This window comes from Herpailurus yagouaroundi, unplaced genomic scaffold (assembly GCF_014898765.1).
Source record: "Herpailurus yagouaroundi ecotype Mexico unplaced genomic scaffold, PumYag 192, whole genome shotgun sequence".
Classification (NCBI taxonomy): Eukaryota; Metazoa; Chordata; class Mammalia; order Carnivora; family Felidae; genus Herpailurus; species Herpailurus yagouaroundi.
In genome coordinates, this window is record NW_024412423.1 from 4,183,917 (window position 1) to 4,207,023 (window position 23,107).

Sequence of the window (23,107 nt, forward strand, 5' to 3'; positions counted from 1 at the left end):
TGGGATTTACCTTCACAGTAATATATTTATGACATACTTCTGATACCTAATACCAAACTCATTAAAATACAAGGCTAAGAGTTAAAAGCAGCCCCTCTCCCATGCACTGAACGTCTTTTCCTATCTTCGTTTCTGTGGTTTTCACTAGAAAAGAAATTAGAACAAACTGTACAAATCCATCCTTGTTTTTTACACAGAAGTATGAACAATAATGCTATCTCTAACAGTTCTGACCATAAATTACCGAGGTGGTATGTTTGGAAACAGAAGTACACTATCAAAGCATCCAGTCTTAAGAGTTAATAAGAATACGCTTGTATTTGGTGCAAATTTAATTTTATTAAACCTTACAATGAATGTTGTGGCATATCATTTTCCATTATGTGACAACTTATTGGCTGGCATCTGAATACAGTACTTCTTCTGAAAAATATGCAATGGGAAGTGACAAAAGGGAGAAACTAGTTGTTTAGTGATATATGAGGGCAAAAAGAAAAAAAAGAGAAGAAAAAAGAGAGAAGAGAAAGGATGACGACCAATTAGTTTCTCTAGGATCTAACTCTAAAATGGTTAAAGTTCCATGCAAGAATGCTGCCATCGCATTATGCGAGAAAATGGTTATTATCTCATCTGGTTCCCACAATTCTGATAATTACAAGGATTATTTTACCTGTAAAATTCAACCTAAGGTTTCAGCTGGGCAAAATGATTTTAAAGAGCTACTTTTTCACATACAAATTTAAAGAATTTTCCCAAGTCACAGTAGCTGCGGGGTCTCTAAGATATTACACGTTAAGGTAGTCACTTTGTCAGTGAGCAATTGCTTAACTTCAAAGTCGTCATGGGCACCATGTTAGTTTTTGCTGGTTTGGGTTTTATGCCCATGTCAGATTTATGGGTAAGAAAATGACTCTTTTTTAAACCTATAATCCACTTGTCTTTATAAAGTAGACTGGTAGCTAATAATCTGAGCAAAATGACCATTTCTCTTCCAGGAATGATCAAGAGCGGAACATTGGAAATTCAGCAGGCCTTAGAGGGCATTTGTACAGAAATGTCACCAAAACTTACAAACCCCAGCCAACATCACCATGTTACAGTATAGTTTAGTTCGAATCCCACGAGTACAATTAGCTCATCAAGTATTAAAGTACTCATTTGTGGTTAAAAAAAAGGAACACAAATTTAAGTATTTTTTTTAATTCAGTCAAGAACGACTGTGAGAATACTTTCAGACAAAGGCCTTAACGGTGTCCAAGGTCACGTTTCTTAACCAACCTCCTCCAGAATGAAATCATGGACCATTCTCAGCTATCAAACTAACAGATTTTTCAAGAGCTCCGAACAGCATTAGATGGCGAACAGAGAACTGTACCCTAAACTGAAATAAGGCATTTCAGTTCTCAAAGCCGAAGAACTGTTCTAAGTGATCAATATTTAGTGGTGGAAAAGGCTACGTCAAGAAATCCTTAGTTCCACTAAAGTTGTATGATTCAAGTTCACCCATAAAGTACAGTGAGGTGTGTGTTACTATACGAGCACGTAAGCCCTCTTATCCCCTCCCAAAAAAGAGGGGAAAATGTTAAATCACTTAAAAATCCAATTGCTCATCATTTACCCCCAAATTACTGAGATCTACTGGTGTAGATTTACTGAACTTACAAAGTTTCCCCTTTTAAAAAAAGTAGCTCATGCATATATAATTCTTATACCACAAGGTCAGAGGCAAATGATTTCAAAATACTGATGTCTGAGAGTTCTAGCATATTTGTCTAAATCATAAATTACTAATACATGTGGCAGCTCAAATATCCCATCAAATTTGTCCGTGGTAAATATGGTTTTAAAATCTCTTCATCGAAAGGCTAGAGAGTGACCATTTATATCCCATTCACCCTTTTCAATGGTGAAATTCAATTCACAACCTAGTAAAGATATCTTAAAAAAAAAAAAAATTAAACCTCAATTATTTAATCAGAAAGTAAGTCTAATGCTTTTTTACTTACTACTGTTCATTATGAGTTTTGTACTGAATAAAGATGAAATAAACCTAATGTGATTCTTTGCAGTGATGACTCCTTAAATACCATTACATCAAACCCTCAGAATAAAATGGAAGCAAAAACCCAAGTGATCCAGCTCATTCGACTCACAGGTAAACTTGAGTTTTTCTCCAACAAATGAGGAGCTTTTTTATTCAGAACAACTTCATTAAGACATTTGCAGGGCAAATGTGCCATCATAAATTTCATTCTGAATAACAATAAAGTGCTGAATGAGAATTACCTGAATCTTTTTTTTTTTTTTTTTTAATACTTTTCACTTATCGTTTCTTAAAAGAGCCCTTTCTGTGTGTGGTGGTGTTAGCAAAGCTGTTCGCAGAAAACAAACGAACAAAAAAAACGACACATAAAAAAAGAAAAGCAGAGCAAAGCTAACTTTCAATAAGGGAATATAGAAAGCACTGCAACCTTTGTGTTTAACTACAGTGACAAATAACTGAGACCAAAGTAATTCATGCAAGGTATCTTTAAAGGTATACTTAGGCTGGAAGAAAGAAAGAATGGACACTCTACTGACCTCTGATACTAGGGCAGTAAATTGCATACTAAAATACCTTAATTATCCTAGATGCCTAGATCTGGCTTGGCAAGCATCATGCCACTGACATGCTTTAGCTCTTTTGGTAACTAAAAGTGATCTGCAGTTCAAGTGCTGAATTATGTCAATGTGACTCATTAAAGCTGTATGATAAACTTTGAGGTTAAATTTAAGCAAATGCTCTACACCTAATCACATCATCAGCACAAGCGGGCCAATGCTGGCGCAGCATGAAAGGTGGGTCGCTTTATAAAGATTCTTCCTTGTACTGCATGATATATTAAGATGACAGACCTAAATTTCAACTGGGTTAATGAGTTAGAATAGATTTGTTTCCCAAATTTAGCACACGATAATTTCAGTGGAGTAGAGAGAGAAACCTCAGAAGTGAAGAAAAAGAGGAAAAAAAACAAAGAAAAGAGCTTGAGCTCGGGTAGCTAACCTGTAGCTCTAAATACTCATGCTACAGAGAGTACCACTTTCATAAAATGAACTTTGTAACGAAACTTAACAGTGTTTTGAGTCGAAGTTGACCAACTGCTGCATAGAAAATATGCTAACATACAACAGTCAAGTTTAAGCCGGTGCATAGAGAAGATAAAGCACTTATGGTAACTGCAAATGGTTAACAGGTCCGGAGAGGGTGTATGACCTAGCATGGGTCCGTAAGGGGGGGAGAAAACTCTGAAGTAGAAATGGTTAGGAAAACAAAGGAAGCAGAAACGGGGAGGAAGCTTGGAGAAGAGAAGGAAGCAGCAGGAAAAAGAAAGATTTTTCGATTGTATAAAATTCACAAACCAGTAAAGTATAAAGACACCACTGAAAAACGGTGAACTCTGTCCCAAACACCCAACAGCAAACAAAACCAGAACAGGTAAGCCTTTGGCAGACAATTTTAGAAATTTGAAGAGGACATTACATTTCTCAATAATTCACCAACAATATATTATATGGTATATTTATATTAAATACTGGGAAACCAATCCTGTCAATCGGATGCTTCTAATGCTTTAGCCAATGAGAGCACGAGGAGATCAAGCTAAGTGAATGCTGGTGTCATCACAACAGTGCTCGTTTATGAAACAACTGTTACCGATTCGTGCTTTGACAGTGCAGAACATACAGTCCGGTCATCATCTATGAAGCGAAACAAAGGTCTCCAGCTTCTCTGGAATGTGCCCTTTGTAATATATTCTATGATTCACTATGACACGAGCAGCGAGACACTGCAGGGTGGTATGGTTTATGGGCTGGATCAAATTTTTAGCTATTTCCTTCTCATCCAGCAAGTCGCTAGCAGTTTGTTTGTGCAGGTTTGTGGCATCAAAATGTGCACCTGATTTAATAAGGAGATTCATGATGTCTGGATGGTTGTTGAGAGCAGCGATGTGCAGGGGACTGTTGTCGTCGGAGTCTCTGACGTTCACATCAGCACCGCATTCGATCAGTATGGCAGTCACTTGCAGAGATGGGAATTTACAAACAGGGTACCGCCCCACACACGTGGTATTCTTGTCCACAGCCAGATGAAGAGGGCTAAAGTTATTCTTTCCCCTCGGATGCAGCTTCAGAAACCTGTATATCGTCTGCTTTTTGAAATGGTCCTGTTCTAGAGTACAAGGAACTTTTTCTAATAAGCAAATCAAGTGCAAAATAATGGAAAGAGCCTTATTTAACTGTAATGGGTCGGCCGGACACTGAGTTTGTTTGATGGCTCGCTCTATTTCAAGGACACTTTTGCACAGTATGCCCATAAGATCGTCAAATGTAACAGTGGTGCCCAGCAGGCCTTTAGCCCGATCCTGCAGCATAAAAGAGAACAGTTCTGCAAAAGATAACAAGCTGCTGGCGGTCATTGGGCTTAAAGGGTCCAAATTGTTCTGCTGCATATCCAAAGCATACTTCCACAGGTTGATGCATCGTTTGAAGTTTCCAGAATCCGCATAGACTGCGCCTCTGTATCTAATATAGTAAGAGGTATCGGGATGCGAAGGGCCAAGAATGCGCTCTCTAATCAATAGTGCCTGCATTCTCATCTCATCGGGGTCAGCAATAAGACCTTCTAGTTCCTCTGTACTGTTTACCTCCTTGGCATAATCGTAAGCCATTATCAGTGTCTGTGGTACTGGCTTGCTAATTATATTAGTCCTATCACTGTACCTCATGTTCATGGCCTTTTTCCAGTATTTCAAGGCCCCAAGCAGATCTCTTTTTTTGTCTACAAATGTAGCTCCCAGAAGCTCCAGAGCATTGATCCGTTCTGTCTTGCTCGTCTGTGCATGGTGAGTCAGAAAATCCACAATATTTGTGTGACCAGTAACACTTGCTGAGAGAAGGGGAGTCATTCCATAACCATCCTTTTCCATCTTGGCACAATACATGAGAAGCATCTTCATGATGTCCAAACTTCCAGATTCCGCGCAATCGTGCAATGCAGTATTACCTTAAGGAGAGGAAAGAAAGAGATAACAGATTTTGAGGGACCAGGGTACAACGGAACACATGAGGAACCTAAAGAGAAGCAGGCAGTCCCAGGCCGCCCTTTGTGGGACATTAGTTTGACTACACATGAGAAAAAATTATCCCGGCACCTAAAACTAGTGTCTGACACACAGCGGAAGTTAAATAAACACTTGTTAAGTTTGGTGACTATATGACCAAATTAGGCATGAAAGGATCATCCAAGTCACTAAATGAAATTCAAAATTAATCCATGGCCTCTTGGGTTTTTTAAATAATGTTTTCAAGTGCATATTCTTTGACTCAAAAGTGATGAAATGAAATTAACCAGCTATTCAACTCTGCAGTCACTTAACTTTCTGGGTCAGCTTCCACATTTAAAAACAAGAAATTGAATCCATGATATCTAAGATCCTCTAGTTTGATTCTAATAGTAGTCAGAAATTATGTCTTTCAATATTTGATTGTCAAATGGGGAGGTAAGCTGTCTTAGTCAAAATCCTCGGTGACAAAGTACTTTCCTCAGCTCCCGTAAGAAAAACAAGTCCACTAAAATCTGAAAAAAATATGTGGGTGGTTCAATATGAAGTTTAAAAGAGACATCTGAAGTATCCTTTCATGATGGATTACTTCCCATGGTAATTTAATTTTTTAAACATTTTTTTCAGATGTACTAAATGTTCTGACGCGGTCTTGTTCTTCCCACACGTGGATTAAAATGGACAACAGGCACATGCCGTAAAAGCCTGTACGCAACGTATCAAGACAATACAAGCACCGAAGTATTTCAGTTGCCCGAGTTCAATGCCAAGCATTTTACCAGTTATCATAACAAAAATTATCACACAGACCTTTGGTATTTCTACACGGTGTTTGCAAAAAATTTCAACAGTGAGTCATTTCAGGCACATGTGCAGAAAAGAGTTAACATAGCTGGCAGAGACTGGTTATCCTCAGAAAGAACTAGCTGCTTGCTAAGGGACAGCCCTCAGCTGACACCTGAGACCTCGTCTGGTGAAGAGTTCAGAAAACCCTCCTTAAATGATAAGAGTGGCTTCCTGTTTGTATTGATAATATAGTTTATGCTGAATACCTGCTTTCCTTCTGAGAGCCTGGAATTTGGGGTATTTCCGCAAAGAGTGCCTATGTGACTAGCCTCCAAGAAAACCCCTGGGCTCTGAGTCTCTAATGGGGTTCCCTGGGCAGAAAACTGCTGTGTGTGACCTCTTACGACAAGGAGACAGCGAAAAAAGCCTGCAAAGATTCCTCTCGACCCCACCTGTGCCTCCCCCCCTTAGGATCCAGCTGCACACCCTTCATTACGTCACCGCAATACATCTTAGCCATGATTATAATGGTATGCTGACTCACCTCCAGACATGGGGGGGGGAGGCCGGCTCGGGGTGGGGGGATGCTGACACAGCAGGTGTACTAAACACTGGTTTAAACTTGAATACTTCACATAACAGATCTATTAACTAAAATTCCAAAAAGCAAGTTATGACACATTAGGACTTTAATCTTTCCACAGGCTTATCCTGTTTATTCTTCCATGATACCTACAGGAATTACATGATTATCTGCACATATTTATTGACTCAAGATTTCAAAGGTCCACAATGGAATGGTGTCTGATGGCATGTTTTAGCAATGTGTATATAACCAAGCACTCAGAGAGCCCAGAGCTTCTGACTACTAACGTTCATTTGTTCAAAATAATTTCCATTAAAAAACACAGCTACTACTAAATGTATTTTTAAAACTTTTAAAATTAAAAATCCCTAATAGTACTTTTTTCCTCTAAGAAAGAGACAATATAAGGGAAACAGGTTTCAATGGCATTCTTCTCCATTCAGAGTCATATAAAATCAAGAATAAGAATGCAAGATGGGGCGCCTGGGCGGCGCAGTCGGTTAAGCGTCCGACTTCAGCCAGGTCACGATCTCGCGGTCCGTGAGTTCGAGCCCCGCGTCGGGCTCTGGGCTGATGGCTCAGAGCCTGGAGCCTGTTTCCGATTCTGTGTCTCCCTCTCTCTCTGCCCCTCCCCCGTTCATGCTCTGTCTCTCTCTGTCCCAAATATAAATAAACGTTGAAAAAAAAAAATTAAAAAAAAAAAAAAAAGAATAAGAATGCAAGAGGGGCACCAGGTGGCTCAGTCAGTTAAGCATCCGACTCTTGGTTTAGGCGCAGGTCATGGTCTCTCGGTTTCGTGAGTTCGGGTGCTGTGTTGGGCTCCCTGTGGACAGCCCACAGCCTGCTTGGGATTCTCTGTCTCCCTCTCTCTCTGCCCCTCCCCTACTCATGCCATATGTGTCTCTCTCAAAATAAATAAACTTAAAAAAAATAAACAATGCAGGAGAAGTCATTTTCTTTTTTTTTTTTTTTTTTTTGTCTGAATTGACTTAGAATTTTACTGTGTTCTTTTAAAACATATTGACATATTCTTGATCAGAATTTTAGATTGTGAGAAGTCATTTTCTTAATTAACTGAATTGCTGTACTGAAATACACCATAGACTGAAAAAGATGACTTTTAAAAATAAAAAACATACAGAAGAGTTTCACATCTAGTAATGGCAGAGTATGATCAATCTTCCTGGTAAGAACTAGAAAAGCTGAAAAATTTATTTTTAAAAATCTGTTTGATTTAGCAAAGAGCTAAAAAGTGGACAACATCCGGGAGCAGAAAGAAAATTAGAGAAGTCCAGGATTTGGGGAAGCTTCCCCCAGTGGCCTCTACCAATTCTGGAAGCAGCAGCTAGTAAAAAACTGAGTGGAGCTTCTGACAACTTGGCAGAGCCAGGGGAGAAAACCAGAGTCCAGAACCCACTAAGAAGGGAACTTTGAACTGCTCCCTGCACCCCCTCCCCCCTCACCGTACACTCTGAGTCATAGCTCTGAAGGGCTGCACCCTAGCAGTTAAGGCAAACTGCAAACAAACCAGGTACTGGAGGAACCTAAATCCAATTTAAGATCGTGTTGATACTGAATTAAGGAAATTCGGGATTGCTAGTTAAACTAGTCAAAAACCAGAAGCAAATACAAATAGTAATTAGAGAAGATATTGTCTATTTGCTATAGCTCAAATTATTTTTTTATACTCTTTATATATAATGTTAAGTATCCAATCAAAGGAACTGCAACACAAAACCAAGACAAATAAGAGCTGATAGGCCCAACAGAAGATCCAGATAATATAGTTATCAGACACAGACCTCAGAATAATAATTATGCTTCACAAAGTATGAGAGATTAAAAAACATTTCTGAGAATTAGAAAAGTGGAAACTTCAAAAAAGGAACAAAACGGATGTTCTAGAACTGAAAACCTCAGTGGGTGGCTTTAAAAGCAGATTACACACAGCTGAAGAGAGACTGAGGGACTGGACAATAAGTGAGGTGAAAATATACAGAAAGCAGCATGGAGGGGACAGGCTGGCAAAGCAAGGACAGTGAGAGACGATGTCAGAGGGTTAACAACCTGAAAGCCAGAATTCTAGAGGAAGAAAATGGGCCCAAAGCAATACTTAAACAGCTAAAGTCTGAGAATTTCCTGAAGCTGATGAAGTACTAACCACAAATTTAGGAAGTCTTACAAATACCAAGACAGAGAAATACAAAGAATATCACCTCCCGGCTCACTACAGCAAAACTGCCCAGTGTGAAGGCAAAGAGAGAAACGTTACAACCAGAGCACAGGTGGAAACCACCTGCAAAAGAGCCGCTAGGCTGAGAGCCAAGCCCTCCTGGGGAATAGGAACTTGGGAGTCAACAGAATGGTATCTTAAAAGCACTGAAGGAAGGGAAGCGCCAACTCGAATTTTACACCCACACCAAGAATAAATGTGAAATGAAGCACTGGTTCAGGCAAGAACGAAAAGAGAAAAACCAAGGTACTTACGACCAGCAGACCTAAATACTACGGGGTGTTCTCTCTAGGCAAAAGAAAGATGAGCCACATGGAAGCATCGAGATATGGACAGAAGCATCAATAAAAGGGATAAATACGTAAGAAATAGAGACTTTGGAAAGAACAGTGCTTTGTAGGGCTTGAAATGCATACAGAGCAATGAAATGCTTCACAGCAACAGCATAAAAGGAGGGTAAGTGGAGTTCAACTATTCTAAACATGTTTGCAAGGCTCGGACAGAGGTAAAATCAGAAATTTATGTTATTCCTTGAATAGACACTTTTCTAGAGAAGGCATCAAGATGGCTAACAGACACATGAAAAAAAGCTCGACATCACTCATCATCAGAGAAATACAAATCAAAACCACACTGAGATACCACATCACATCTGTGAGAATGGCTAGTATCAAAAAGACAAGAAATAACAAGCTTCGGTGAAGAAAAGGAACTCTCGTGGACTGTTTGGTGGGAATGTAAATTGGTGCAGCCACTGTGGAAAACAGGATGGAGGTTCCTCAAAAAATTAAAAACAGAACTACCCTACGACCCAGCAATTGCACTACTAGGTATTTATCCAAGGGATACAGGTGTGATGTTTCGAAGGGGCACATGCACCCCCATGTTTATAGCAGCACTACTGACAATAGCCAAAGCATGGGAAGAGCCCAAATGTCCATCGACGGATGAATGGATAAAAATGCAGTGTATATATATTCAATGGAGTTATTACTTAGCAATCATAAAGAATGAAATCTTGCCATTTGCAGCTACGTGGATGGAACTAGAGGGTATTATGCTAAGGGAAATTAGTCAGAGAAAGACAAATAGCATAGGACTTCACTCATAAGTGGAATTTAAGATACAAAACAGATGAACATAAGGGAAAGAGAAGCAAAAATAATATAAATACAGGGAGGAGGACAAAACAGAAGAGACTCTTAAATATAGAGAACAAACTAAGGTTTGCTGGAGGGGTTGTGGGGGGGCCCATGAGCTAAATGGGCAAGGGGCATTAAGGAGGACACTTGGTGGGATGAACACTGGGTGTTATACGTTAATGGATGAATCACTGGATTCTACTCCTGAAATCATTATTGCACAATGTGCTAACCAACTTGGATGTAAATTTGAAAAATGAAAAAAGAAATAAAATAAAAAAGAAATTTATGTTATTCCTTTGGTAAGTCAAGGTAGTACAGTAATCCATAAAATAACAGCGGATATGCAGCATGTCATTATTATGTAGTCTCTAATATAGAGAAAGAAAATGAAGTAAGAAAAAAAGAATTCAGACAAAAAAATGAGAAACAAAGAACACAAACCAGATAGGACAAATAAAAATCAGAAAACAGAGATTAAAATCCAAATATGTTAGTAATTACATTAAAAGCAAGCAAACGAAATGTTCCCATTAAAAGACATAAAATGTCAGACTGAAAATACAAATACATGAAACTCAACTACATGCTGCTTACAGGAGACACAACCTTCAATACAAGGGCAGAAAAAGGTTAAAGAGGAAAAAAAGGGAAAAAAATTTATACCCTATGCAAAAAGTAACTATAAGGAAGCTGTGTGATATTAAAATACAGGACTGGGGTGCCTGCTCAGTCAGTTAAGCAGCCGACTTTGGCTCAGGCTGTGATCTCGCGGTTCATTGAGTTCGAGCCCTGCATCAGGTTCTGTGCTGAAAGCTCAGAGCCTGGAGCTTGCTTCTGAATCTCTGTCTCCCTCTCTCTCTGCCCTTCTACCACTCACACTCTCTCAAAAAATAAATAAATGTTAAAAAAATAAATAAAATAAAGGACTAAGCAGATGCTAACTAAGCAGACGTTAAGGCAAAAAGCATGGCTAATTAGAGATAAAGGGAAATATTTTATAAGGATATAAAATTCAAAACAACATAAAGATACTGTAATTCTAAACTTCTTTTGAGTTAAGAACATAGGTTTGAATTATATAGAGCAAAGAATCAACAGAACTCTAAGGAGAATCGGGCAAATGCACAATCGGGCAAGTACACCTGAACACACTTCTCAGTACAGAAGACCAAAACCGGTAAGGATATAGAAGATTTTGAACACAATTAACAAACATGATTTAACAGACATACATAAATGAACACTGGACTCAACACCTGTAGAATACCATTTTCTTCCAAGGATATAGGGAAAAATAGAAACACCAACCACATTCTGGCCATAAAGAGAGTCACACAGAAATGTCAAGGGACTGATATCCCTGATTATGTTCTAAGTTCACAATGCAAGTTAGATATCAAACACACACATACACACACACACATTCCAACACCAACAAAACGCTAGAAAAATATCCATATATTTGTAATTTTAAATATATACTTTTTTTTTTTTTTTCAACGTTTATTTATTTTTGGGACAGAGAGAGACAGAGCATGAACGGGGGAGGGGCAGAGAGAGAGGGAGACACAGAACCGGTAACAGGCTCCAGGCTCTGAGCCATCAGCCCAGAGCCCGACGCGGGGCTCGAACTCACGGACCGCGAGATCGTGACCTGGCTGAAGTCGGACGCTTAACCGACTGCGCCACCCAGGCGCCCCTAAATATATACTTCTAAATAACCTACAGGTCAAGGAAGAAATCCCAATGGAAAAACTGAAAATATTTGTAACTGGATGAGAACAAAAACCTTAAGTAATTGATCTGGTGGGATATGGCTGAAATTGTGCTCAAAGGTACATGTTAGAAAAGAAGAAAGGCTTTAAAAAGATGGCCACACTCCCATCTCAAGAAAGTAAAGGAGAAAAACAGTAAATTAAACCCAGAGAAAGCAGAAGCAAATAATAAAAAGCAGACATCAGAGAAGAAAACAGTATCCATACGCAGCACAGCATTTTTTATTTTCCTAAATGTTATGTATCAACTGTCGCCCCCTTGTCATCTTACATCCATAACTATGCAGGCAGAGAAAACACTTATTCTACAAATAGAAAACAGAGACATTAGTAATAGAACACACACCCATGCCTCCCAATCACCACCGTAGTGCTCTGCTCATTCCTGGGGTCATATTTTAATGCTAGTCGTCCTCAAATCTGATGAGTAAGTTTTATCTAATACAAGCCAAACCTCCTAATGAAACTCCACTGATCATGTTACTTTCCGACTCAACACCCTTCATGCTTCCTCTAAAGAAACAGCTGAAAATCTTTAAGATGGCTTGAAGAATCCCACAGCACTGATTCTCAAGGCACTATCTGTGCAGGGTGGGAGGACAACAAAGAAGAAATCCATAGTTTTAGAAAAAACACATGAAGTAAAGCTGAATCTTGGTTAGTGGTAACACACGTAAGACACACTATGAGGAGTGGATTTTACCCTACCCTACTTCTCCAGCCTCATTTATCAGCACGTCCAATACGAATGCTGCACTGTGAATCTTGCCAGGAGCTGGCAAACTTCTTCTATAAAGGGCTCAACAGTTATTTTTAGGTTTTGCAAGCTGTAAGGTCTCTGTTGTAGCCACTCTACTCTGCCATGTCAAGAAGTATCCAGGGACCATACGTTACATGAATGGGGACGGCTGGTTTCCAACAAAAATGTACTTATGGGCACTGAAATATGACTTTCATGGCATTGTCATGAGTCATAAAATATTCTTCTTCATTAAATTTGTTTCCAACCATTAAAAGGTAAAACATCTTAGCTCTCAGGCAGTGCAAAAACAGGAGGTGGGCAGGATTTGACCCCCGGGCCATAGTTGGTCAACACTCTCATTCAAAAGACATTATCATTCACATGGCAGAGACCCCACTTCTGCTTCCTGTCACTCTGTCCTAAGTGTCCCTGCCAGCACGGGGGACAATCCCACTCGTGTCCACGCCTCGGCTTTTCATTTCCCTGTAATACACTCTTCCTTCTTTACCATTTTAACTTTTTTTTTTTTTAAACGTTTATTTTATTTTTGAGACAGAGACAGAGCATGAACGGGGGAGAGTCAGAGAGAGAGAGGGAGACACAGAATTGGAAACAGGCTCCAGGCTCCGAGCTGTCAGCACAGAGCCTGACGCGGGGCTCAAACTCATGAACCACGAGATCATGACCTGAGCCGAAGTCGGACACTTAACCGACCGAGCCACCCAGGCGCCCCTACAATTTTAACTTCTTGTCCTTCAAGTTTCAACAGAAACTTCAGCTGCCCAAAAATGCCATCTTGTTTATACCACATCGATTTGTCATTTTGAGAATGCCTAGTGAATAAATGTATCACTTATCCTGGTAGGTAACCCTACTACATGGGCTATTATAGTATTATGTCATATCTTCTAATAGTACAGTATTACTGCCACACAAACTGGTTTTCTTACCTTAACAGTCTATTCCTAAAGTATACAGACCCCATGTAACATTTCCTTTGTATCCCAGCTAGCAGTTAGCACACTGCTAAGGCTAAGGTAAGATTCTTAAATTTTTGAAAAATGTTTATTTATTGGGGCTCCTGAGTGGCTCAGTTGTTAAGCATCCAACTTTGGCTCAGGTCACCATCTCGCAGTTGGTGGGTTCAAGCCCTGCGTTGACCTCTGTGATGACAGCTCAGAGCCTAGAGCCTGCTTCAGATTCTGTGTCTCCTTCTCTCTCTACCCCTCCCCTGCTCACACTCTATCCCTCTCTCTTAAAAATAAACGAACATTTAAAAAATATTTATTATTTATTTTGGGATAGAGAGTGCACAAGTGGGGGAAAGGGAAGGGAGGAAGGAGGGAAGGGGGGAAGGGAGGAAGGGGAGAGCGGGAGAGGATCTTAAGCAACTCCACACTCAGCGTGGAGCCCAACACGGGGCTCAATCCCATGACCCTGGGGCCATGACCTGAGCCAGAATTAAGAGTTGAACGTTTAACTGACTGAGCCACCCAGGCGCCCCAAAGATTCTTAAATTTTTAATAGCTGGTATCACAAAAAGTGATTCAAACTTGGGATAAAGTAAGCTTAAAAAGTAAAATCTCAGGAGAGAAATCTTAATTACTCTAACAAGTTATGTATATGACCACCACAGCTTCATGTCCTAAAAGCCCTGAAAAAATGTTTCTGAATTATAGTCTAGACCTTGACTCAAAAGTTTAGAAAAGGGAGGCAAAAAAAAAAAAAGCGTAATTTTAAAGCAACTATAATTTTTGTCTGAAGTCTCCAAGTCTTTCTACATAGATGTTTTGATAAAGTTCTAATCAGTCTATTTACAACTGTTTCCTGCTTTTCTCCTACATGTCATTTTGTCACGATGGGCTACCGGTAGGTACATGGTCCACATGAACTCCATGGATACTACGCGATCATTATTAATGGCTCTATGGTGAGTTCAAGCAAGGAGGCATGAACCAAGTTAACACAAACACCTCCCGTCAATGGATGTCTGCAGAGCTTCAGGATTTTCACTATTACAATTAGTGCCTAAAAGCCTGTAAGGACAGATAACAGACCAGTGACTGCCAGGGGCCAGATTGAGAGGGGCTAACTGCAAAGGGGCATGAAGGAACCCTTGTTCTACCTTTACTATACTGGTGGGCAAGCTACAGTGTATGTGTATCAAAACTTACGGAACTATTTGCTAAAAAAGATGAGTTTTATTGTATAAAATTATACCTCGATAACTAAATGACAAAAAAAGTAATGTCTAATTTAAAATAGAATCACAAATGTGTGAAAGCTTAAAATACATCTTTAATTCATTCCAAAGTAATTAGACAATCTTTTAAAAGTTCTACTTTTATAGGAGGCGCCTGGGTGGCTCAGTTGGTTAAGCGTCTGACTTCGGCTCAGGATATGATCTCATGGTTTATGGGTTCGAGCCTCAGGTCAGGCTCTGTGCTGACAGCTCACAGCCTGGAGCCTGCTTCAGATTCTGTCTCTCTCTCTCTCTCTCTCTCTCTCTCTCTCTCAAAAATAAACATTGAAAAAAAAAAACTTTTTTTTTTTTTAATAAAATAAAAGTTCCACTTTTATAGTATTCTTTCTGGTACTAGAATGAATTTTCGAATTTTAATTTATATTACTTCTATACCTAGAGACACAGAGCATTTTCCCATATCTGTTCACAAACTTTATTTTCTTTTATGACAAGTCTATTTACGTTCCAGTTTCTGGGACTATTAGTCTGACTTTCTCTATGCATTTTATAAAATGTTGATCAGTTATCTGCTATATTTATGGTATATACCTTGCTCTATTGTTTCGTTCGAGAGAGATGCTTTCCGTATTAAACACAAGTTCTTGTGAAAAATATCTAACAAGTTGAATTTAAAAATCAAGTTAACTGTGTCCTGATGACTAACCTCTGCTAAATTATACATCAAAGACCAATAAAATTGTATTTAATTTTTGCTAGGTTTATTAATGACTCAAACTCTTGGTGTAGAACATCATGTGCCAAGCACTACTAAATATTCAACTGAAGCATTTTCCCTGGGTTATGTGCCTCTTAAAAATGTTTCCAGGGACATCTGGATGGCTCAGTCGATTACACATCTGATCTTGATTTCAGCTTCGGGCATGATCTCACGGTTTGTGAGTTCAAGCCCTGAGTCGAGCTCCATGCTGACAGTGTGCAGTATGCAGCCTGCTTGGGAATTCTCTCCGCCCCCCCCCCCCCGCCCCATTCATGCACACATGCTCTCTCTCAAAAATAAACTTAAAAAAAAAATGCTTCCATAATACACAAGATTTGCGATCTCTACCTCATAAGGTCTTAATTTTGTGTCCTCAGAGTAAGAAAGCCAATTAAAAATAGAACACAAGTTTCAAAAATAAATACTAATATTACCAGGAACCTTAGATGAAATTAGGGATATTTAGCATTGAAATTTAATTTACCTTTAACTAAAGAAAAAAAAAAAGAAAGACTATAAACATTGTATTATGTAATTCTCAATGCCTGACTCAGAACATGTTCATTTGAAGAAAAAATAAAACTTCTGACACTGAATTCATTATGGAAAATGCTTATGATTTCTCAAAAGGCATGCCTGTTAAAAGGCCATTTCTTAAAAATCAAGCTAACGGTCCAAGTGTTAATTCAGTTGAAGTATTTATGCAGAAAGTTAACACAGTATGATCTTAAATGTATTACTTTTCAACCCTATAACTGAACATAGAAACAGTGCGAAGAATCTGGAAGAATAAAAGGTAGCCCTACTCACTGAGAGGCTTCTGGGATGGACACTAAGGGAAGGAGACGGAGGTGCGCACGCTTGGTCACCAAAGGGAGGTGGGCTCGGGGGATGGGTGAAATAGGTGATGGGGACTGAGGGGCACACTTGCCGTGAGGAGCACTGGGACGGGGTAATGTGTGGAAGCGCTGAATCACTATGTTGTACACCCGACACTAACGTAACACTGTATGTTAGCTACAATGGAATTAAAATAAAAACTTAATAAAACAAAAAACAAACAAAAATCATGGCAGTATTTCTCAAGAAGACCTTTCTACAAGCGCCAATCTTGGCTGCTGTTAATTCTAGAGACCTGTAATCTTGTGATAGCAGGCACATGAGACTACACTCCACTGTGAAAGTTGAGGTGCCTACCGAAGGGGTCAAGATTTTCCTAAAATAAGTAATCCAAAAACAAACTAGTATTTTGAGTAATAACCAGTTGGAACCCTAACAGTTCCCTAGCTCCACACCAGATGTTTTGGGCTTGACTAAACAATAAATAAGTGATTGTCTGCATGAGATTGTTACCAATCAACTAACGACTTAAATCATACAAGAACTTCAACACAGAATTTATAACTATCTCCATTTGAATAAGATTACTTAGGCTCTCCAGGATCAGAATTAAGTCAGTTCCTAAACCACTCCCAATTTCTATTTTTATTGAAACAAAAATGTTCTCGTAAGGGCTATACAATGTTTTACAAATACAAAATGTCTACTATAAACTGCTTTTTCTAACAATATCAATTGAAGAGATTTTGCTGTTTTGTAAAGTTCTCACACAGTTCAAGTTTTGTGTGTATGTGTTTTAGTCAAAGTTGTGCTTCTCAAGCTTTAATGTGCACAATCACCACTGGATAGCAGTAAAATGCAGATTCTGATTCAGGTGATCCAGGGTGGATCTAAGTGATGCCTACGCTGCTGGTCTTTGCTACTATGAGTGCCAGGGAAACAGAGGAGGAATCTTATTTTCAAAACAGAAGAGAAATCTTATTTTCCTGTTTGTCATATAGGTGTCTGCCATTAAACTAACACATCTAATAATGATATCAAGAAATACAAAGAGAAGGGGCACCTTCGTGGCTCAGATGGTTAAGCATCCAACTCTTGATTTCAGATCAGGTCATGATCTCACGGTTGATAGGTTCAAGCCCCGTGATGGGTTCTGCACTGGCAGCACAGAGCCTGCTTGAGAGTCTCTCTTTCCTTCTCTCTCTACACCTCCCACACTGTGCTCTCTCTCAAAATAAATAAACATTAAAAAATAAAAAGGGGGGTTCCTGGGTGGCTTAGTCGGTTCAGCATCCGACTTCAGCTCAAGTGATGATTTCACAGTTCACAAGTTCGACCTCCGCATCGGGCTCTGTGCTGACAGTTCGGAGCCTGAAGCCTGCTTCACGTTCTGTCTCCCTCTCTCTCTGCCCCTCCCCCACTCGCACTTGGTCTCTGTCTCTCAAAAATAAACATTAAAAAAAAAAGACACATGAAGAGAAGTTGAAAAGGAGGGTTAGGTCACAGCCCTATTTCACACCACACAGAAAAACGAATATCTCCACTCCACCTTATGCGTGAATGAGAAAATTCTATGCCACAGCAGGAAAAGGGTGTGTTCTATGACTAGATTACACCGTTTGACCCTCAGAAACTTTCCTTTGTAATAAAGGATATCAGTAAACCCTGCAGTGTATTCTTAACAATTTTCTAGTTTAAGTCAAATCTAAGTGATCTACAAGGTGAATATTTAAGAAATCAGTTTGGGGGCGCCTGGGTGGTGCAGTCAGTTGAGCGTCCGACTTCAGCCAGGTCACGATCTCGCGGTCCGTGAGTTCGAGCCCCGCGTCAGGCTCTGGGCTGATGGCTCGCTCAGAGCCTGGAGCCTGTTTCCGATTCTGTGTCTCCCTCTCTCTCTGCCCCTCCCCCGTTCATGCTCTGTCTCTCTCTGTCCCAAAAATAAATAAACGTTGAAAAAAAAAAAAAAAAAGAAATCAGTTTGTAAAATAAAATCCAAATTGCTGTGAATAATACCTATCAGAAGAGTGAAAACACCAACGTAAACTGGTACAGCCGCTGTGGAAACAAAAACACTAATTCGAAAAGATACATAAACCCCTATGTTTATGGCAGCACTGTTTACAACAGCCAAGATATGGAAACAACCTGAGCGTCCATCTACAGATAAACAGATAAAGACGACATGGTGCGTGTGCGTGTGCATCTGTGTGTGTATACACACACACACACACACACACACACACACAATGGAGTAATATTCAACTACAAAAAAGAATGAAATCTTGCCATCTGTGACAACATGGATGGGACAAAAGGGATGGTAAGTGAAGTAAGTGAGACAGCAAAAGACACAGATCATATGATTTCACTTGTACATGGAATCTAAAAAACAAAATGAACAAACCAAAACAGCAACTCATAAATATAGGTGGTTTCCAGAGGGAAGGTGCAAGGGGGGATGGGCAAGATAGCTAAGGGGGATTAATAGGTAAAAACTTCCAGTTATAAAATAAGTAAGTCATGGGGATACAGAGTACAGCACAGGGAATACAGCCGATAATACTGTAGTAACATGGCGTGGTAACAAGATGGTAACCACACTCACTATGATGAACACTGCGTACGTTATTACTCAAATCACTATGTTGTACACCTGAAACAAATACAATGTTCTGTCAACTATACTTCAATAAAAAGAAAGGAAGGAAGGAAAAAGGAATGGGAGGGAGAGACATTTTATAATCACTTCAGTTTTTACAAAAAAAAAAAATTAAGTTTGTTATAAGTACTTATTTCACTTGTTCCTCTTATTTTAATGGTATACCTGACCCCCTTTCCGTTACTCTTAACTTCTCTCATTTTCTTTAAAAAATTAAATTTACTTAGAAAAATAACAAAGTGATGGGGCGCCTGGGTGGCTTAGTCACTTAAGCATCGACTTCGGCTCAGGTCATGATCTCACGGTCTGTGAGTTCGAGCCCCGCGTCAGGCTCTCTGCCGACAGCTCAGAGCCTGGAGCCTGTTTCGGATTCTGTGTCTCCCTCTCTCTTTGACCCTCCCCCGTTCATGCTCTGTCTCTGTCTCAAAAAAATAAAGAAACGTTAAAAAAGTTTAAAAAAAAGAAAAAGAACAAAGTGAAAAAACAACCTACAGAATAGGAGAAAATATTTGCAAATCAAATATCTGATAAAAGACTTGCGTTCATAATACATAAATTACTCTTACAACTCAGTAATAAAAAGACAACCCAATTTTAAAACGTGCAAACAAAAAGACACCTGTCCAAAGAAGATAAACAAATGGCCAATAAGCACATGAAAAGCACACAATGGTGAACATCATCACGTGAAATCAAAATCAAAACCACAATGAGATACCACTTCACACCCACTGAGATGGCTATTCCCCCCTCCAAAAGAAAAAATAGTAACAAACGTTGGAGAGGGTGTGGACAACTGGAACTCTCCTAGGCTGTTGGCAGGAATGTAAAACGGTACAGCCACTTGGACAATAGTTTAGCTGTTCCTTAAAAGGTTAACAGAGTTGCCATGTGACCCAGCAATTCCACTCCTCCATATATGCCTAAGAGAAATGAAAGCAAACATCCACACAAAAACTTGTACATGAATATTCTTATCAGCATTCTTATCCTAATAGCTAAAAAGTAGAACCAATTCAAATGCCCATTAACTGATAAATGGAGAAATGTGGTCTATCTACACAAGGGATTATCCAGCAATAAAAAGAACATGCTACAAAATGGACAAGCCTTGAAAACAATATGCTAAGGGAAAGAAGCAAATCATAAAAGACCACATATTAGGACTCCATTTATATGAAATGTCCGTAGCAGGCCTATGTCCCTAGAGGACAGAAAGATTAGTGACTGCCTAAGGTTTCTGCACTTGGGGTGGGAGAGAGGGGATGCAGTGAGTATGACTGGATATGGGTTTTGGTGGGTGGGGGATGAAAAGGTAGTTGTGGTGATGACCACACAACTCTGTGAATACACACTGATTCACACACTTAAATGGGCGAACAGTACGTCTCAAAGCTGTCTTAAGATCAAAGTACTTGCGTTTTTGGTAAAAACTTTTGACTTTTAGAAACAGCAATTAAAGGGTCTCTAACTGTAACAGACTTACTGGAAATGCACAAGAACAATTCTCACCACTGCTCTTTGCCTACTGTGCCTGCCATCCACTCTTCTTCAGTTCTGTGGCTGGGACCGTGAGAGGCTCACTTGCAAAGGAGGGGAGGGGGCCTGCGATTCAGCTGCAGAACAAGGCTGATTCCAAGTATTTTATTCCTGGAATAACTAAATTGTATGTGTTAAGGGAAGAGGTAGAGAGAAACACTAGAAGGGGTAGAGAGAGGCACTAGAAAGTTCCTCTGCTCAGGATGTTTCCCTTCCCCATGTTTATGCTAACACCAGAGATACCTGAGAACAGGAGTTTGAAGAAAAAAAAAAAAGGAATCAAAACAGAATCAAGGACAAACTGTGCCAAGGTTACCATGTGCCCTCCCTTCATTAATCCTGTGTATAAGGCGCTGAGTTCGAAGCATATGGAAATTTAACGACACAGGTCCTTGAGCTTCCAACAAGTTCAATGCTAAAAACATATGCATCCAGAAGTAAGATGAATTCTTATGACTGAAAGGGAATCAGAAGTGCCTAGGAGACGGGTCTTGACATCAGGTGCAATTTCAAGGCTAAGACGACCTGAGCTTAGGAATCCAGACTAAAAGCAATCAACAGTAGTGTAATGTGATGAAAATTACACAATGTCAGTTGATGAAAACATCAACATTACAATTGAGACTCATTCAAACTCCCTTTCCTGGCCATTCTTCCTAACGGTGGGGGACAAAAGGAAGAGACATGTCTTCCTCAGATTCGCACCCACATGGCTTCTTTACCTGGGCCGGTCCCCACCTCTATCTTCCATCACATACCTTCCTAATGTCTCAGGAGCATACGTCTCTAGAATGCCAGAGGCTTCCTGAATTTTGTTTTAAACACTTTTTAATCTAGGAAAATCTGATAAAGACAGACTTGGTGACAGTCCCACTTGTACCCAAAGGTCAAGAAGTAAAACTTAACCTCAGCCTTAAGCTCAACTCACTGCCAATAGCCCTAAAAGGGCAGGAGTGTTCAGGATCTACTTATTTTCTCCAACTTCGGTTCACTTGTGAGGATTCACAGTTCAAAATCCAATCTCCAGGCGCAGAGGAACACGATGGCTATCTCCCCACTGGGCTCCATCTACACATTTTCTGCAGCTTCGCTTCTCCAAGGAGGATATCAAGTCTCCCTGGGGATACAGAGACGTACGCTCAGGGACACAAGAGGGCAAGAATGAACGTGGAACCACTCAAGGGAGCAACTTGATGCTCTGGGATTCGAATGTGAATGAATTCAACTAGTAAGTTGCTGTTTTTCATTATTATGAAATCAGAATGAACACAGAAACGCCACAAAACAGGATGAAATTTGATGTCCCTCTCTTCACCTCTTCTCTGGAAGTAGGTGTGTTGAGGTGAACCAATAGCTGAGAAGAATATTCAAAGTCAAGAAAGAAAATACAACTACTTCCCAACAGTCTCAGAGAGTCCTGAAGTACAGGGAAATAAACTACCTAGGTGACAAGGGGTATCCTCTTGGTCCTTTACCTTAGTATCAACAGCTCTTAATTTACGGGGCAGATTTTCTGATCTAAAATAATTTTGCAGCTACAGTGGGTGAAAAAAAAAAAAAACAAGAAAAAAAACAGTAAGATTTCTTTTTTCAGATTTTCTTGACTGAAATACACCTAGACCCCAAAATGCCTATCCTATGGGACAGAACTAATATAATATGCCTAGGGTTTGCTTTAAACTACTGCAGAAAACAAAGGAGAGGAGAAAGAAATCCCCTGGAGTCCCACCTGTACTGCTCTTTTTTCACAATTACGGTCTTCATTTCTTATTTCATGTCTCCATGCGTGTATTTATTTCCATAGTGAAAGAAAAACACAACAGTCCCTGCCAACAAGGAGCGTATAATCCTTTTTCTCTTACATCCAGCAGTCATTCAACAAACTCATTTACCAAATACCCACTACAGGCCAGGCTCTCTTTCTAACACATGGATACAAACACCAGCCGCAAACTTTCACTGCCTTACCTCTACATAAAGAATAAAATCAAACTCCTTTATCTAGACTTCAATCTAGCCCTGAGCACCCTTTGGTCCAAATATGCCTTTTCCAATTCTCGGACCCTCCAAGCAGATCTCTCAATGTGCCCTTCCTCACGCCATAAGACTGTACCAAATGCATTCTAGAGATATGAACCCCAACAATCCTTTCAAGGCCCAGTTCAGCGTCTCCATGAAGATCCCATTCTTCTAAAATCCACCAGCGTGGACTTATACTAACCCGTTAGCAGTTGGCAAATGTGACGTCCTGTGTCTTCTCAGAGCCTCCCACAATGTCCAGCACAATGTCTTGCCTACAGAAAACTCAGTGATTACCTTATTACCAATTAACCTACTTACCTTGGGTATTTAAAAAGATTAAGCCATGCATGAGGATAGCATGAGGATCCTGCTAGGACCAGTGTCCCCAGTCCCGACTCAGAGAAGCTCTTCTGCTCTGAGGCATTCCAATCACTTTCAGCTGCTCAATTCCCCAATCAAATCAGGGTGTAAAAGCAGAACTGAAGGGCGCACCTGTGCTACAGACCCTATTCTGAACTGAACAACGAGAACATAAAAAAAAAAAAAGGAAAAACAAAGCAAGCCAAAGATGACCATAACCGTGAAGGGCTGAAATGTGATCACTCTGACACGGGCTTGTTCAATCACTTCTGATTTGTGGTCTACGGCTCTACATGGCAACCCGCTCTCCTGTTTCAAACATCAAATGCTGTGTTAAAATGGAGGAGTATTTCTA

At 39.8% G+C, this 23,107-nt stretch overlaps 1 protein-coding gene across 1 annotated transcript in view; it reads right to left on the reverse strand.

Annotated features, from left to right (window-relative positions):
• Positions 1-319: 319 nt before the first annotated feature.
• FEM1C (fem-1 homolog C) overlaps positions 320-23,107 on the reverse strand; it is a 28,289-nt gene continuing 5,501 nt past the window's right edge. The window contains exon 3 of the mRNA XM_040444264.1: positions 320-5,044. Coding sequence (XP_040300198.1) covers positions 3,735-5,044 — 1,310 coding nt within the window. The 3' untranslated portion in view covers positions 320-3,734. The remainder of the gene's footprint in view (positions 5,045-23,107) is intronic.